Source organism: Desmodus rotundus, chromosome 2, assembly GCF_022682495.2.
Source record: "Desmodus rotundus isolate HL8 chromosome 2, HLdesRot8A.1, whole genome shotgun sequence".
Lineage (NCBI taxonomy): Eukaryota > Metazoa > Chordata > Mammalia > Chiroptera > Phyllostomidae > Desmodus > Desmodus rotundus.
Genome location: NC_071388.1, coordinates 58,066,151 through 58,082,033, shown reverse-complemented (window position 1 = coordinate 58,082,033; position 15,883 = coordinate 58,066,151). Strand labels below are relative to the sequence as shown.

General features: G+C 38.4%; 1 protein-coding gene, 1 long non-coding RNA gene and 1 other non-coding gene across 4 annotated transcripts in view; 2 read left to right on the top strand and 1 right to left on the bottom strand.

The window, feature by feature from the left end:
• ANKUB1 (ankyrin repeat and ubiquitin domain containing 1) overlaps positions 1-11,167 on the top strand; it is a 41,796-nt gene extending 30,629 nt beyond the window's left edge. For both annotated transcript variants that reach the window (XM_024556362.3, XM_045192041.2), the window contains exon 6: positions 9,145-11,167. In XM_024556362.3, coding sequence (XP_024412130.2) covers positions 9,145-9,229 — 85 coding nt within the window. In that variant the 3' untranslated portion in view covers positions 9,230-11,167. The remainder of the gene's footprint in view (positions 1-9,144) is intronic.
• The window catches only part of LOC139440688 (uncharacterized), a 76,332-nt gene extending 60,451 nt beyond the window's left edge, over positions 1-15,881 (bottom strand). The window contains exons 1-3 of the long non-coding RNA XR_011650863.1: positions 15,808-15,881; positions 15,362-15,483; positions 14,123-14,288 (exon numbers count right to left, since the gene is read on the bottom strand). This is a non-coding gene — a long non-coding RNA (uncharacterized lncRNA). The remainder of the gene's footprint in view (positions 1-14,122; positions 14,289-15,361; positions 15,484-15,807) is intronic.
• On the top strand, positions 2,590-2,696 carry LOC112301038 (U6 spliceosomal RNA). The gene has a single exon (XR_002974456.1). It is a non-coding gene; the product is annotated as a U6 spliceosomal RNA (small nuclear RNA).
• Positions 15,882-15,883: the final 2 nt, after the last annotated feature.

The following is a 15,883-nucleotide window of genomic DNA, read 5'->3' as shown; positions in this document are numbered from 1 at the left end:
TGGGCAGTCCCACATTTGCCCAGTTGTTCCCCCCAGAAGGAACAACTGGGGAGCGAGACAGACCCAGGCTTCCGGTGTGGGAAACAAAGCCTCAAAACCCCTGACTGTAAGAACTTGTGGGGGTGCAGTGGCAGGAGAAATTCCCAGCCTTACAGGAGAGTTTGTTAGAGAGACCCACAGGGTCCTAGAATGTACACAAACTCACCCACCTGGGAATCAGTGCCAGAAGGGCCCAATTTGCTTGTGAGTAGAGGGGGAAGTGACTATAAGTCGTCTGAGAGTGAAGCAAGTAGCATTGTTCCCTCTCGGGCCCCTCCCCCACAGACAGTGCCACAACCTAGCAAAGTGGTTTGCCTTGCCTTGGTGAATACCTAAGGCTCTGCCCTTAACAGCGTAATAGGCAGCTGAGACAAAGAAATATAGCCCAAATGAAAGAACAGATCAAAGCTCCAAAAATAGAACTAAGGGACGAGGAGATAGCCAACCTATCAGATGCAAAGTTCAAAACACTGGTTATCAGGATGCTCACAGAAATGGTTGAGTATGGTCGCAATATAGAGAAAGAAGTGAAGGCTATGCAAAGTGAAATAAAGAAAAGAATACAGGGAACCAACAATAAAGGGAAGGAAATCGGGACTCAAATCAACGATTTGGAGCAGAAGGAAGAAATAATCATTCTACCAGAACAGAATCAAGAGAAAAATTTTTTAAAATGAGGAGAGGCTTAGGAACCTCTGAGACAACTTTAAATGTTCCAACATCCAAATCATAGGGGTGCCAGAGGAAAAGAGGAAGAGCAAGATATTGAAAACTTATTTGAAAAAATAATGAAGGGAACTTCCCCAATCTGGCAAAGGAAATAGACTTCCAGGAAGTCCAGGAAGTTCAGAGAGTCCCAAAGAAGTTGGACCCAAGGAAACACACACCAAGGCACATCATCATTACATTACCCAAGATTAAAGATAAGGAGAGAATCTTAAAAGCAGCAAGACAAAAGGGGACAGTTACCTACAAAGGAGTCCCCATAACTATAAGCTGATTTCTCAAAAGAAACCATACAGGCAAGAAGGGCCTGGAAAGAAGTATTCAAAGTCATGAAAGTCAAGGACCTACATCCAAGATTACTCTATCCAGTGAGGCTATCATTTAGAATGGAAGGGCAAATAAAGTACTTATCAGATAAGGCCAAGTTAAAGGAGTTCATCATCACCAAGCCCTTATTATATGAAATGTTAAAGGGACTTATCTAAGAAAAAGAAGATCAAAAATATGAACAGTAAAATGACGACAAACTCACACTATTAACAACCGAACCTAACCCCCCCCCCCCAAACAACTAAGCAAATAACTAGAACAGGAACAGAATGACAGAAATGGAGATCACATGGAAGATTATCAGTGGGGAGTGGGAGGAGGAGAATGGGGGGAAGGCACAGAGAATAAGAAGCATAAATGGTAGGTAGAAAATAGCCAGAGGGAGGTTCAGAACAGTATAGGGAATGGAGAAGCCTAAGAACTTATATGTATGACCCATGGACATGAACTAAGTGGGGTGGGGAATGCTGGTGGGAAGGGGGTGCAGGGCAAAGGGGAATAAAGGAGAGGAAAAAAAATGGGACAACTGTAATAGCATAATCAATAACATATACTTAAAAAATAAAGTGAGAGATCAACAGTAATTCAGCCATAGTAGGGATTTTAACACCCCATCGACAACAATGGATAGATCTTCCAGACAGATAGAAAATCAACAAGGAATTGGTGGTCTTAAATGACACACTACATCAGATGGATTTAATAGATATTCAGAGTATACATTCTTTTCAAGTGCACATGTAACATTTTCTAGGATAGACCACATGTTAGAACACAAAACAAGTCTCAATAAATTTAAGAAGACTGAAATCACACCAAGTATCTTCCCTGACCATAATGGTATAAAACTAGAAATCACAATAACAAAAATGAAAAACACACAAAGACATGGAAGCTAAATAACATGTTTTTAAATAATGAATGGGTTAACGATGAGATCAAGGAAGAAATCAAAAGATACTTCGAAACAAAAGAAAATGAAAACACAACAACCAAAAATATATGGACAAAGTGAAAGCAGTCCTAAGAGGGAAATTCATAGCTTTACAGACCTAACTCAAAAAACAAGAAAAACTTCAATTACACAATCTAAATTTACACTTAAAGGAAATAGGGGAAAAAAACAACAACAAAGCCCAAATTGAGTAGAAGAAATTAAATAATAAAAATCAGGGCAGAAACAAACAAAATATGGTCTTAAAAAAACAATACAAAAGATCAATGAAACCAAGAGCTGGTTCTTTGAAAACATTACCAAGGTTGACAGCCCTTGCCAGGTGGCTCAGTTGGTTGAAGTGTCATCCCATACACCAAGAGGCTGCAGGTTTGATCCCAGGCCAGGGCACATGGCTGGGTTGTGGAATCAATTCCGAATCAGGGCAAACAGAGAAGGCAACCAACTGATGCTTTTCTCTCACATTGATGTTTCTTTCTCTCTCTCCCTCTCCCCCCCCACCTTTCCTCTCTCTAAAAGCAATGAAAACATATCCTTGGGTGCTCACTTCAGCAGCACTAATACTAAAATTAAAATGATACAGAGAAGATTAGCCTGGCCCCTACACAAGGATGACATGCAAATTCCTGAAGCGTTCTATATTTTTAAAAGCTGTGGTACATTTACATGATGGAGTACTACGCAGCAATAAAAAAGAAGGAATTCTTATCTTTTGCAACAGCATGGATGGGACTGGAGTCTATTATGCTAAGTGAAATAAGCCAGGCAATGAAAGACAAATACCATATGATCTCACTTACAACTAGAATCTACGGAACAAAATAAACTAACGAGTAAAATAGAATCGAAGGCACAGAAACAAGGAACAGACTGACAGCTATAAGAGGGGAGGGCCAAGTTTAGGACTGGTTAAAAGAATGTGAAGGGATTAGACAAAGAACATATATGCATCACCCATTGACATAAACAATGGTGTGGGGATTGACTGTGGGAAGGAGAGGCTGTGAGGGGGGACAAAAGGGGAAAAATGGGACAACTGTAAAAGCATAAACAATAAAAACATTAAAAAAATTTTTTATTTAAAAAATTTGAAAAAACAGCCATGGCTGGTGTGGCTCAGTGGATTGAGTGCCAGCCTGTGTACCAAAGGGTCACTGGTTTGATTCCCAGTCAGGACATATGCCTGCGTTGCAGGCCATGTCCCCAGTAGGGGGTGTGCAAGAGGCAACCACACATTGCTGTTTTTCTCCCTTCTCTCTCTCTCCCTGGCCCTCTCTCTAAAAATAAATAAATAAATAAAACATAAAATAATATTAAAAAACCTATCCTTGGGCAAGGATTTTAAAAAAAAAGAAGTAAACCAGATAAAGACACTACGAAGAAGGAAAACGTATAAGCCAATACCTCTGATGAACATAGATGCTAAAATCCTCAATAAAATATTAGCAAACAGAATCCAGCAATACATTAAAAAGATCATACACCATGATCAAGTGGGATTTATTCCAAGGATGCAAGATTGGGATGGTACAATATCCACAAATCAATAAATGTGATATACCATGTAAACAAAAAGAATAAAAACCACATGATCACATTAATAAATGCAGAAGAAGGATTTACTAAAATTCGGTGCCCATTTCTGATAAAAACTCACAGCAAAGTAAGAATAGAGGGAACATACCTCAATGTAATAAAGACCATATGTGACAAACTCACAGCCATCATATTCAGCATGCAAAAACTAAGGGCATTTTCCTTAAAATCCAGAACAAGACAGGGATGTCTGCTTTCACCATACTTATTCAACATAGTACTGGAAGTCCTAGCCACAGCAGTCAGGCATGAAGAAGAAATAAAAGGCATAAAATTGGAAAGGAAGAAGTAAAACTGTCATTATTTGCAGATGACATGACACTGTATATAGAGAACCTTATAGATTCCACCAAAAACCTACTAAAACTGATACATGAATTAAGTAAAGTAGTAGGATACAAAATAAATATGCAGAAATCAGTTGCATTTTTATGCATCAGTAATGAACTATCACAAAGGGATACTAAGAAAACAATTCCATTTATAATTGCATCAAAAATTAAAATACCTAGGAATAAATCTAACCAAGGATGTAAAAGACCTGTACTGGAAAAATTATAAGACACTGAAGAAAGTGAAGAAGATACAAATAAGTGGGAGCACATACCATATTCATGGATAAAAAAGAATTAACATCATTAAAATGTCCATACTACCCAAAGCAATCTATAGATTCAATGCAATTCCTATCAAGATACCAATGGTGTATATCATAGAACTAGAAAAAACATTACAAAAATGTATATGGAACCACAAAAGACCCCAAATAGCCACACCAATCTTGAGAAAGAAAAACAAAGTTGGAGGTATCATGCTACCTGATATCAAACTATACTACAACACCATAATAATCAAAACAGCATGGTACTGACGTAAAAACAGACATAGAGATTGATGTAACAGAACAGACAGCCTAGAAATAACCCATGCCTTTATGGTTAATTAATATTTGACAAGCCCTTTCTGGTGTGGCTCAGATGGTTGGAACATCTCCTGTACAACAATAGGTTGGGGGTTTGAATCCTGGTCAGGGTACATATATATCTAGGGTTGTGGGTTCAGTCTCTGGTTGGGACACATATGGGAAGCAACTGATTGATGTTTCTTTCTCATACTGCCTGTCTGTCTGTCTTTCTCCCCCCCTTCCCTTCTTCTCTCTCTAAAATCAATAAACACTTTCTTTTAATTTTTAAAAATAAGGCAGTAGCAGAATGAGCATGGGTGATCCCACATTCACATGTGGTGAATATAAATTGGGAGGGACACCTTGGGAGCAAGTGATCTCAGCCCCAGGCCAGACTGCACAACCCATGGTCCAGCACCAGGAAGATAAATCCCCAAAACTTCTGGATGTAAAAAACAGTGGAGTTGGGGCCACATAAGAAACTGCCAGATTTTCAGGAAACTTTGCTTAAAGGGCCCTCATGGTCTTAAAACGTGTGCAAACCTACACACTCCGAGATTCAACACCAGGGCAACTGCTGGAAGGGGGCCAGTCACATACAGGGAGTGGGTGAAGTGACTGGAAACAGGTCAAGTGCCAGGCAAACCTCCAGAAGCCAGGCAGCAGCACAGTCTCCTCTCCGAGCTCTCTCCCCACACAGAACCAAAAAGTAGTGAAGCAGGTTACCCCACCCTGGCAATTACCAAAGGCTCCACCCCACACAATTTACAGGTGCCTTTTATAGGGAGTCAAAGCAACTCTACCTAATACACAGAAACAAACACAGGGAGCCTGCCAAATTGAGGAGACAAAGAAATATGGCCCAAAGAACAAAACAAAACCCCAGAAAAAGAACTAAATGAAATGGAGATAGTCAAGCTATCAGATGCAGAGTTCAAAACACTGGTGATCAAGCTGCTCAAAGAATTCATTGAGTATGGCAACAACATAAAGGAAGAAATCAAAGTTACACTAAGTAAAATAAAGAAAAATCTATAGGGAACCAACAGTGAAGGGAATGAAGATGGGATTCAAATCAATGATTTGGAACATAAGGAATAAATAAATACTCAACCAGAACAGAGAAAAGAAACAAGAATTTAAAAAAAAAAAAAACAAGTACAGTATAAGAAGACTCTGGGACATCTCCAAATGTACCAACATCTGAATCATAGGGATGACAGAAGGAGAGGAAAAGCAAGAAATCAAAAAGTTATTTGAAAAAATAATGAAAGAAAACATCCCTAATTTGGTAAAGGAAATAGACACACATGTCCAGGAAGCACTGAGAGTCCCAAACAAGTTGGACCCAAAGAGGACCACACCAAGACACATCATAATTACAATGCCAAAGTTTAAAGATAAAGAGAGAATCTTAAACACAGCAAAAGAAAATCAGAGAGTTCCCTACAAAAGAGTACCCATAAGACTACCAGCTGATTTCTCAAAAGAAGCTATGCAGACAAGAAGGGACTGGCAAGAAGTATTCAAAGTGATAAGAGCAAGGACACACAAGCTAGATTACTCTATCCATCAAAGCTGTCATTTAGAATGGAAGGACAGATAAAGTGCTTCCCAGACAAGGTAAAGCTAAAGGAGGTCATCATCACCAAGCCATTATTACCTAAAATGTTAAAGGGACTTACTTAAGAAAAAAAAGAAGATCAAAACTATGAACATTAAAAAGGTAACAAATTCACAACTATCAACAACTGAATCTAAAAACAAAACCAAAAACAAACTAAGCAAACAACCAGAAGAGGAACAGAATTATAGTTATGGAGATCATTTGGAGAGCTTTCACCTGGGAGAGGGTAGAAGAAGAATGGGGGAAAAGCTGCAGGAATTAAAAGCATAATTTGTAGGTACAAAATAGGCAGGGAGATGCTAAGAATAGTATAAGAAATGAAGAAGCCAAAGAACTTATATGCACATGAACCAAAGTCCATGGACATGAACTAAAGGGGGAGGACTGCTGGAGGGAAGAGGGGTACCAGGCAGAGGGGGGCAAAGGGGGAAAATTGGGACAACTGAAGTAACATAATCAATAAAATATACAAAAAAATAATATTTGACATGGAGGCAAAAAGACAATTGGGTAAAGATAGTCTATTCAATAAATGGTGTTGGGAAATTTGGACAAATGTGTGCAAAAAACAAAACTATATCACCTTCTTACATCATACACAAGAATAAACTCAAAATGGATTTTTTAAAAAATATTTTATTTACTTATTCATTTTTCAAGAGAGGGCAAAGGAGGGACAAAGAGAGGGAGAGAAACATCAATACACGGTTGCCTCTCCTGTGCCCCCTACTAGGGACCTGGCCCACAACCCAGGCATGTGCCCTGACTGGGAGTCAAACCAGCAACCCTTTGGTTCACAGGCTGGCACTCAGTCCACTGAGCCACATCAACCAGGGCTCAAAATGCATTTTGATTAAAGAGTTAAATGTTGGATTCAAAACCATAAGAATCCTAGAAGAAAACACAGTCAGTAAAGCTCAGACATTTCTCATAGCAGTATTTTTTTCTGATACATCTCCTTGGCAAGGGAAACAAAAGAAAAAAGCAAATGGGACTATATCAAACTGTAAAGATTTTTGCACAGCAAAGGAAACCATCAATGAAATGAAGAGACAACCCACTGAATGGGGGAGCCTGTTTTTCAATGATATATCTGATAAGGGCTTAATATACAAAATTTATAAAGGACTGATAAAGCTCAACACCAAAAAACCAAATAATCCAATTTAAAAATGGGCAAAGGACCTGAAGATAGACTTTTCCAAGGAGGACATACAGATGGCTAATAGACATGAAAAGATGCTCAAAGTCACTAATCATCAGAGAAATGCAAATTAAGACCACAATAAGATACCACCTCATACCTGTCAGAATGTCTATCATCAATAAATCAACAAAAAAACAAGTGTTGGTGCACTGGCCAGTGTGGCTCAGTTGGTTGCAGCATTGTCCTGTACACCAACTGGCTGGGGGTTCGATTCTCAGTCAAGCAGATACCTACGTTGTGGATTCGATGCCAAGCTGGTGTGTATATGGGAGGCAACCAATCAATGTTTCTCTCTCATGTTGATGTTTCTCTCTCTCTTTCTCTCTCTCATCCTCCCCCTCTCTCTAAAATCAATAAATATATTTTTGAAAATTAAAAAAATGTGCTGGCAAGGATGTGGAGAAAAGGGACCCCTTGTGCACTGTTGGTGGGAATGCAGACTGGTGCAGCCACTGTGGAAAGCAGTATAGAGTTACCTCAAAAAAATTAAAAATGGAACTGCTGCTTATGACCCAGAGATTCTACTTCTAGGAATCTACCCAAAGAACTGAAACATTAATTTCAAAGAACATAAGCACACCTATCTTCATTACAGCATTATTTATAATAGCCAAGATTTGGAAGCAGCCCAAGTGTCCATCAACTGTGGATAAAACAACTATGGTACATTTACAATACAATTCTACTCTACCATAAAAGAGAAGAAAACTTTACCCTTTGCAACAGCATGGATGGACCTTGAGAACGCTAAGTGAAATAGGCCCATCAGAGAAAGACAAAAACCATATGATTTTACCCATATGTGGAACCTAATGAACAAACTGAACTAACAAGTAGAACAGAGACAGACTCAGAGATAAAGAGTAGGCTGACAGCTCTGGGGGTGGGTGGTTGGAGTGGAGGGATTGAGCAAAACAGAAAAAGGACTCATGGACACAGTCAACAGTGTGGTGATTTCATGGGGGAGGGGGTTGGTGGAGGTAGAAGAGGTATAAGGGGGATAAATGGTAATAAAAAAATACAATGAAAATATAAGTAAAAGTGGAACTGCCTTATGACCCAGTGAATCCACTTCTGGGAATACATCCAAAGAAACCTGAGACAGTAATTCAAAACACTATATGCGCCCCTATGTTCATTACAGTGTTATTTACAACAGCCAAGATTTGGAAACAGCCCAAGTACCCTATAATAGGTGAGTGGATAAAAAGAACTGTGGTATATTTATGCAAGGGAATACTACTCAGTTGTAAAAAATAAGGAAATATGCAAAGTGAAATAAGCCAGTCAGAGAAAGATAAGTGCCATAGGATTTCACTTGTATACGGAATCTAATGAACAAAATAAACCTACAAACAAAAAGAAACAGACTCAGATACAGAGAACAGACTGACAGCTGCCAGAGGGGAGGGGGATCCTGGGCTGGGTGAATAAGGTGAAGGGATTAAGCAAAGAAAAAGAACCTCTTAGACAGAGACAGCAGTATGGTGATTACCAGAGGGAAAGGCTGGGTGGGTGGGAGGAGGTAGAAGAGGTTAAGGGCGGGATAAATGGTGACAGAGGGAGACGTGACTTTGGGTGGTGAACACACAATACAATGTAGATTATGTGCTGTGGGATTGTACACCTGAAACCTGTATAATTTTATTGACCGATGTCAACCCAATAAATTCAATAAAATTTTTATGAAGTAAAACCTTGAACTTTATTCGTGAAAAATAAACAAACAAACAAATAAATCATGTCTTGGTCTCTTGCAGTGCTTTTAAAGAGAAACGATGGCTTCAGCAGTTAGAAATAGCAAGAGTCCTAGCCAAAAAGAGCGTTTCTCACCTGACTACCTGAGGAGGACCCAGAGGATGACAAAATCTGGTGGAATCTGCCTGTTAAAAAGTCATGACAACATCAGTTTGGGTGAAGAGCTGATCAAATAGAACCTCCAGTTCTAATGTTAACATTTCTAATCAAAATTCTAATGCTATATAACTATGAACAGAATATTTCATGTTAAACACCATGTTTTCTTGAACTCTATCACTGTAAATGAAAATTTAGGGCATTTGTTTTTGCATAAAGAACCCGAGGAAGAATTCATAAGACACTGAGAACAGTAGTTGCCTCAGAGGTAGGATAACTGGAAACAAGGACAGAAATAAGAATTTTTACTGTTTCTTTTTTCCCTCTCAGAGTTTGTTGGAATTTTTCTTAAACCACGTGAATGTAGTACGTAGAGAAAAGAAGAAAATTTAAAAACTTCTACCTAGGGACAGTTCCTAGGAGAGTTACCAATATCAGTTAAGTCTAGTACTGGTCTCAGACATCTTTTGAGTATCTGCTAAAACATAATTTCTGTTAATTGTCCTAATTGCGGTAAAGTCCACATGCAGTGAGTTGCATGTACAGTTTACATACAGTGGTCTTACATGTAAAATTCAGTCACTTTGACGAATATATATCTGTGTAACCAACATCCCAGTCAAGATGTAGAATAATTCCATCACCCCAGAAAGTTCCTTTAAGCCTCTATCCCAGTCTATGTCAGCGCCCAGGAAGCAACCACTATTCTGTTTTCTATCTCCATAGGTAAACTGCCCCAGTCAAAGGAATCTATAGGTGCTCATCTTGTGCCTGGGTTATTTTGCTCAACTCGATATTTTGAGATTCATTTACATTGCTGCATGTCTCAACATGATGTTCTTTCTTATTACTGATTAGTATGCCATACTATGGATGCACTGTGGTTTATCCACTCAGCTATATGGACATTTGGGTTGCTTCAGGTTAGGGGATATTACTAGTAAAGATGCTATGAACATTATTGTAAAAGGTCTTTTTCTGGACATATGTCTTCATTGCTTTTGGTCAAATACCTAGGAGCGCACTTGTTGGATAATAGGGGAAATACACATTTAACATTATAAGAAACTGTCTAACAGTTCTCCATGGTGGCTTTACGACTTTAACTTCCACTAACAATGTACTGGTTACTTCATTCTGGTTCTGGTTGCTTCACATACTGGCAAAATTTGGTGTCTTCAGTGGTTTTGATTTTTAGTTATTCTAAATGACTAAATGACTTTTTCATATGCTTACTGGCCATTTGTATATTCTCTTTTGTGAAGTATAAATTTACACTTTTTTGAAACTTGAAGTATTGGGTTGTTCATCTTTTAATTACTGGTTTATTGACGATTTTTAGATACTCATGATATAAATTCATCAGATAAATATATTGCTATTTTTTCCCAGCCTGTGGCTCACTTTTTCATTTTATTAATGATATCTTTGATGAATAAAAGTTTTTAACTTTGATTAAATACAATTTACCACTTTTTCTTTTATGATCCATGCTTTTTGTTTCTTAAAAAGTTTCTGCCTAATCCAAAGTCATGAAGACATTTTCATGTATTTTAAGTTTCACAATTTTAGTTTTTATGTTAAGTCTATAATCCATCTCAAATTATTTGTGTGTGTATGATGTGCAATGAGTTAGGATTTATTTTTTTCCATTTAACAGTTTATCAAATTCTCCTAATACTAGTTGTTGAACAGACTTTCCTTTCCCCCATTGAATTATCTTGGCACTTTTGTCAAAAACCAATTTACAATATATGTATGGATCCACTTCTGGACTCTATTCAGTTCCATAGATCTATTTACATGTCCTTATACTGATACCACACTGTCTTCATTACTATAACTTCATAGTGGGTCTTTATATCAGGTAGTATGAATACTTCAACTTAGTTCTTTTTTGAGTTGTTTTGGCTATTCTTAGTTCTTTGTATTTCCACATAAATTTTTAAATAAACTTGTCATTCTCTGTGTAAAAGCCTTTGGGTTATTGACTGGGCACAACTGACATCGTAATAATGTTGAATCTTACAACCCATGATATAGTTCTCTGTCTATGCTGTATGTCCCCATTTAAGTCCTTCTCAATTTCTCTTATCAATGTTTTTTAGTTTTGGGTGTAGAGATTTTGCAAACCTTTTGTTAATTTTTTTCCTAAATATTTTGGTTTTATTCTATTTGCTAGGAAGTTTTAAAAAATAGATTCTCTTACAACAGCCAGAGACACCTACAATTTAAAGCTCACTTTTAAAATAAGTTTAAATTCTTAGTCAAATACTAGGAGGTTGGGGCAAGTATAAGGTTAATATAAAAGAAAACATGAGGATGATGGGAAAGAGACGCCGCAAGGCAGCACGTGTGAGCTCCTGTGTGTTAGATCCATGCAGAGCGAAGAGGAGAGAGTGACTAGAAGAGGGCACGGCCGAGGTTCTGAGCTACTGATAACGTGTTTCTAGTGATAACTAGATGAAGAGTGTTTCATCTAGGTTAATAGGTGTGTTCGACTTGAGAAAATTCAACACAAAGTATTTTTTATCTGTACCCTTTTTATATGCAGTTTGTAATCCAATTTAAAAAGTGAGTAAATTTTTTTTTTAAATCTCAGGTCCTTAACAGTCTGCTGAACTGAACTGTGATTCTTTGCAGGGATGAAAATATTTTATGTATCACTGAAACACCCAAGGAAATGCCTGGTGCAGTGATTCTGAAGCTGAAATGCCTAAGAAGGAGAAAGGAATGTGGGGAAATACAAGAGGAAAGGGATGCTGATAGAGAAAGAAACACGAGGAGGAAATGTGACAGGGCAATTGATATGGAACAATGTTCTCTGACAGAATCAACTGAAAAAGTACCGAGTATTTATTCTTTCTTTACTTTAGCTCCAGAAATAGAATAGGTTAAGAAGATGGCTTACTTAAGATGTACAATGAAATAACATTAAGATATTATATACTTATAATGTTATACAATTGCAAAGCATAATTATTAGCATGTACAGGATACCATGGAACATGTATTCTAAGCCTGTGTCTTATTGAAACTGCCACCTTCTCTGTGCTTCCATGTTATTTTGTTTATTCTTCAAGCATTACCACTCACTACACTGTACTGAAATTACTTAATTGTCTCCCTCACTGAACTGTCATCTTCTAGGGGGAAAGGGCATTGTTTTATTGAACTCCAAATTGCCAAGGCATAGAATATGCTTGAACCTTTGAGCAACTGCTCTATAAATATTTGTTGAATTGAATGAATTTTAGGATGAACATGCACATGGAATTCTCAATGATTTCTACATATAAAATCTCCTCCTATAAAATATAAACACTTCAATTTAAAAATCCTTCAATTGCTTCATGCTAATTGATTGCTTTATTTGATCATCAACATCAATTTCTTAATGTGAATTTATTAGTTTATGCATGGTACAAAAGGGTAGTCATTAAAATAACCATTCTACAAATGAAGAAGCTAACTGTATAACACATAAAAACAAGGTGTTGGTGGCCCTACACTTAGTAAGTAACAGAGCCAGATCTAGAATCTAGATCTTTGATTTTTTTTTTTATTCAGGTAATTTCCTCTAGACGACATCACATTTGACAGCAGTCACGCTCTAAGTTAGCTGGGGAGTTTTAACTCCAGGCTGGTTTCCACCAGCTATAACATGGCTTCCTGACTCCCTTCTTTGGCCATCCCATCCTGCTACTTCCTATTTCTACCTTCACCTCCCCTGCCCCTACTTCGTCACAGGGAAGAAAGATTATATCATATTAGTATACTATTGTATCTATTTATAGAAATTCATTTTAGCACTTCTTATTCCCTATACACAGTCCCCTATATACAATGGTTCGACTTTTGATTTCTTCAACTTCACAATGGTGATAAAGTGCTAAGAATTCAGTAGAAACCATACTTCAAATTTTGAATTTTGATTTTTCCCTGGGTTAGCGATATGCAGTCCGATGCTCCCTGGTGATGCTCCCTGTCAGCCATGAGATTGCGAGGGTGAACAGCCAACACTCTGCACTGTGTTGCCAGCGTTTTTGTTTCAGCTCAGTGCTTCAAATATTCTTCAGGCCCAGTGTGCTTTCAGCTGCGTATCTTAATGGTGCATACCCATGTAACCATTCTGTTTTTCACTTTCAATACAGTGTTCAATCAATTACATGAGATATTCAACATTTTATTATAAAATAAACTTTGAGTTAGATAATTTTCCCCAACTGCAGGCTACTGTAAGTGTTCTGAGCACGTTTAAGAACACTTCAACTAGGCTATGATGTTTGGTAGGTTAGGTGTTTAAAATGCACTTTGACCTACGATATACATTTTTTATTTAAATTTTTTTCTTTTATGGATTCCAGAGAGAGGGGAAGGGAGGGAGAAAGAGAGGAAGAGACACATTGATCAGTTGCCTCCAGCACACACTCCAACTGGGGACCAAACGGACCCAGGCACGTGACCTGACCGGGAATCGAACCCATATCTCTTCAGTCTGCAGGAGGACATCCAATGGAGTCACACTGGCCAGAGCGTGATATACACATATTTTATAATCTTCACCCGAGGATATGTTTTTATTGATTTTAGAGAGAGGGAGAAACATCGATCAGTTGTCTCCCATATGTGCCCCAACCAGGAATGGAACATGCAACGTAGGTATTTTCCCTGATTGGGAAAGAACCCGCAACCTTCTGGTGTTCTGGACGACGCTCCAACCAATTGAGCCACCCGTACAGGGCTACTTACGATATTTTCAACATAAAGTGGGTTTATCGGGACAATACCCCCTCATAAGTTGAGGAACATCTGTATATGAAGGGGGAACATGAAAAAACAGAATTTATTTATAAAAATTTGTATTTAAACTTCAGTTACCTTCACAGTGCTCTCCATTTGATGGACTACTCCTATTGAGATGTTTTTTCCACTGCTTAAAACAGTTTCTGAACTCCTCAATTTTGATACTTTTTAGTGCTTCTGCTGTTTTTTCTTGCACCTCTTCCACATTGGCAAAACATTTTTCTTTGAGGACTTTTTTCATCTAAGGAAACAAAAAAAAAAGTCGCTTGGGGTGAAATCGTGTGAATAGGGAGGGTGGGGCACAGGGGCCATGCCATTTTCTAGTCAACAACTGCTGAACACTCAGGGCAGTGGGGGAGGTGCTCTCGCAAATCACTCATATGAAAATGGGCAAACATATTGAAAGAGTCTTCAAAAAAATTCACTGAAGCTGAACTCAGCCTCTCACAGCCACGCCAACTGGTACACTGATACAGATGGGTTCCTAGAACACTCACCTGGTGGGGAAAGCCTGCACTACAAGGGGCCCACCCTCCAGAAGATAATTCTGGTTTTGGGAGGGTCCTCCTTCATATGTATTGTTTTGGAATATCTCCTTTGAATCCATTGAAACTACTTGTTACCGTAACTGTACTGATTTCCTTACTAACTCATGATTTCAATACAGTCTTTGATGTGTGTTCATCATATATTTGTAGAAAAATCAAGATTTCACTTTTCCTTAAAAGTATTCTTAAATAATGGGCATTTTCTCAATAATGTATGAATAAAGGCTTCTTCAGGAAATAATGCTCTTTTTGCTGATCTGCAACTTACAGTCTAGGTAAAAATTACACTCTCTGTGCACATGCTTCTTCCAGACCTAACTACTACAGCAAGTTAGTTCAAGGATTTGCTTTTCTGTGCCCCCTCCCCTGGAGGAAACAAAGGACTTCAATTTCAGTCCGATGTGAGGGACAAGGTAGACACAGTGCACCGCTGAGGAACTTCCAAGTTTCACTCTGCCCAGTGTAGAAAGAGATGTCTCAGTCCCTAGATATAAGATAGATAAGAAATGTCTCTCTCTAGGTTTCTCCCCACCACACACAAAGGGGGGAGATTTGGAGAGTCATGTTCCTATCAGTTAGCAACTCTGTAGTCTCTTACATTTGAACCACAGCAGGTGAGAAGAGACAGATGGGGGGAAAAAACCAGAATTCTCACACCGTACTCAACACAAAAAAGTTAATTGTCCTGAGCTCTGCAAACATTAATCCTTTCAGGCATCATCATCTTTATCCTAATTTATAATCACTCCAAGAACTTGTTACACACCTTCAGCTTTTGGCCTGCTGTGTAGAATGATGGGCTTTTGAACACGTGGTTGAGGGATCTGATCCTCTCCTTCCAGCTCTAACACTGGCTTATTAGGTCATTTTGGAGCTTTGATTCTTCATCTGTAAGAACAAGTTAACGGCTACTGAACATATCAAATAAGATACATTAAATAAACTAACATATACCAGAGCTCTGTGCAAACTAATAGCTCTATAAATCTTAGTTCCAGTTGCTTGACTTCCCAGTTTCCTTATCTTTAAGGGGAACAATAATGGTAAGGATAGTCCCTGACGCCGTCCTTAATAACTGTTAGCTCTTGACATTATAAACGTAAATTCCCCGGGAGGGGGGTTATCGGATTTTAAACATCTTTTGTCTCCAACAAATCCTAGCACCTTTCACCCCGGGGGGGCTGCATCTGAGAGAGAGATTTACGAACGAACCTTCTAACCCGACGCCCCAGCCCCCGACCAGGCACGCACCGCAGGGGCGCTAGAATGTAAGACCACCACAGGCCGG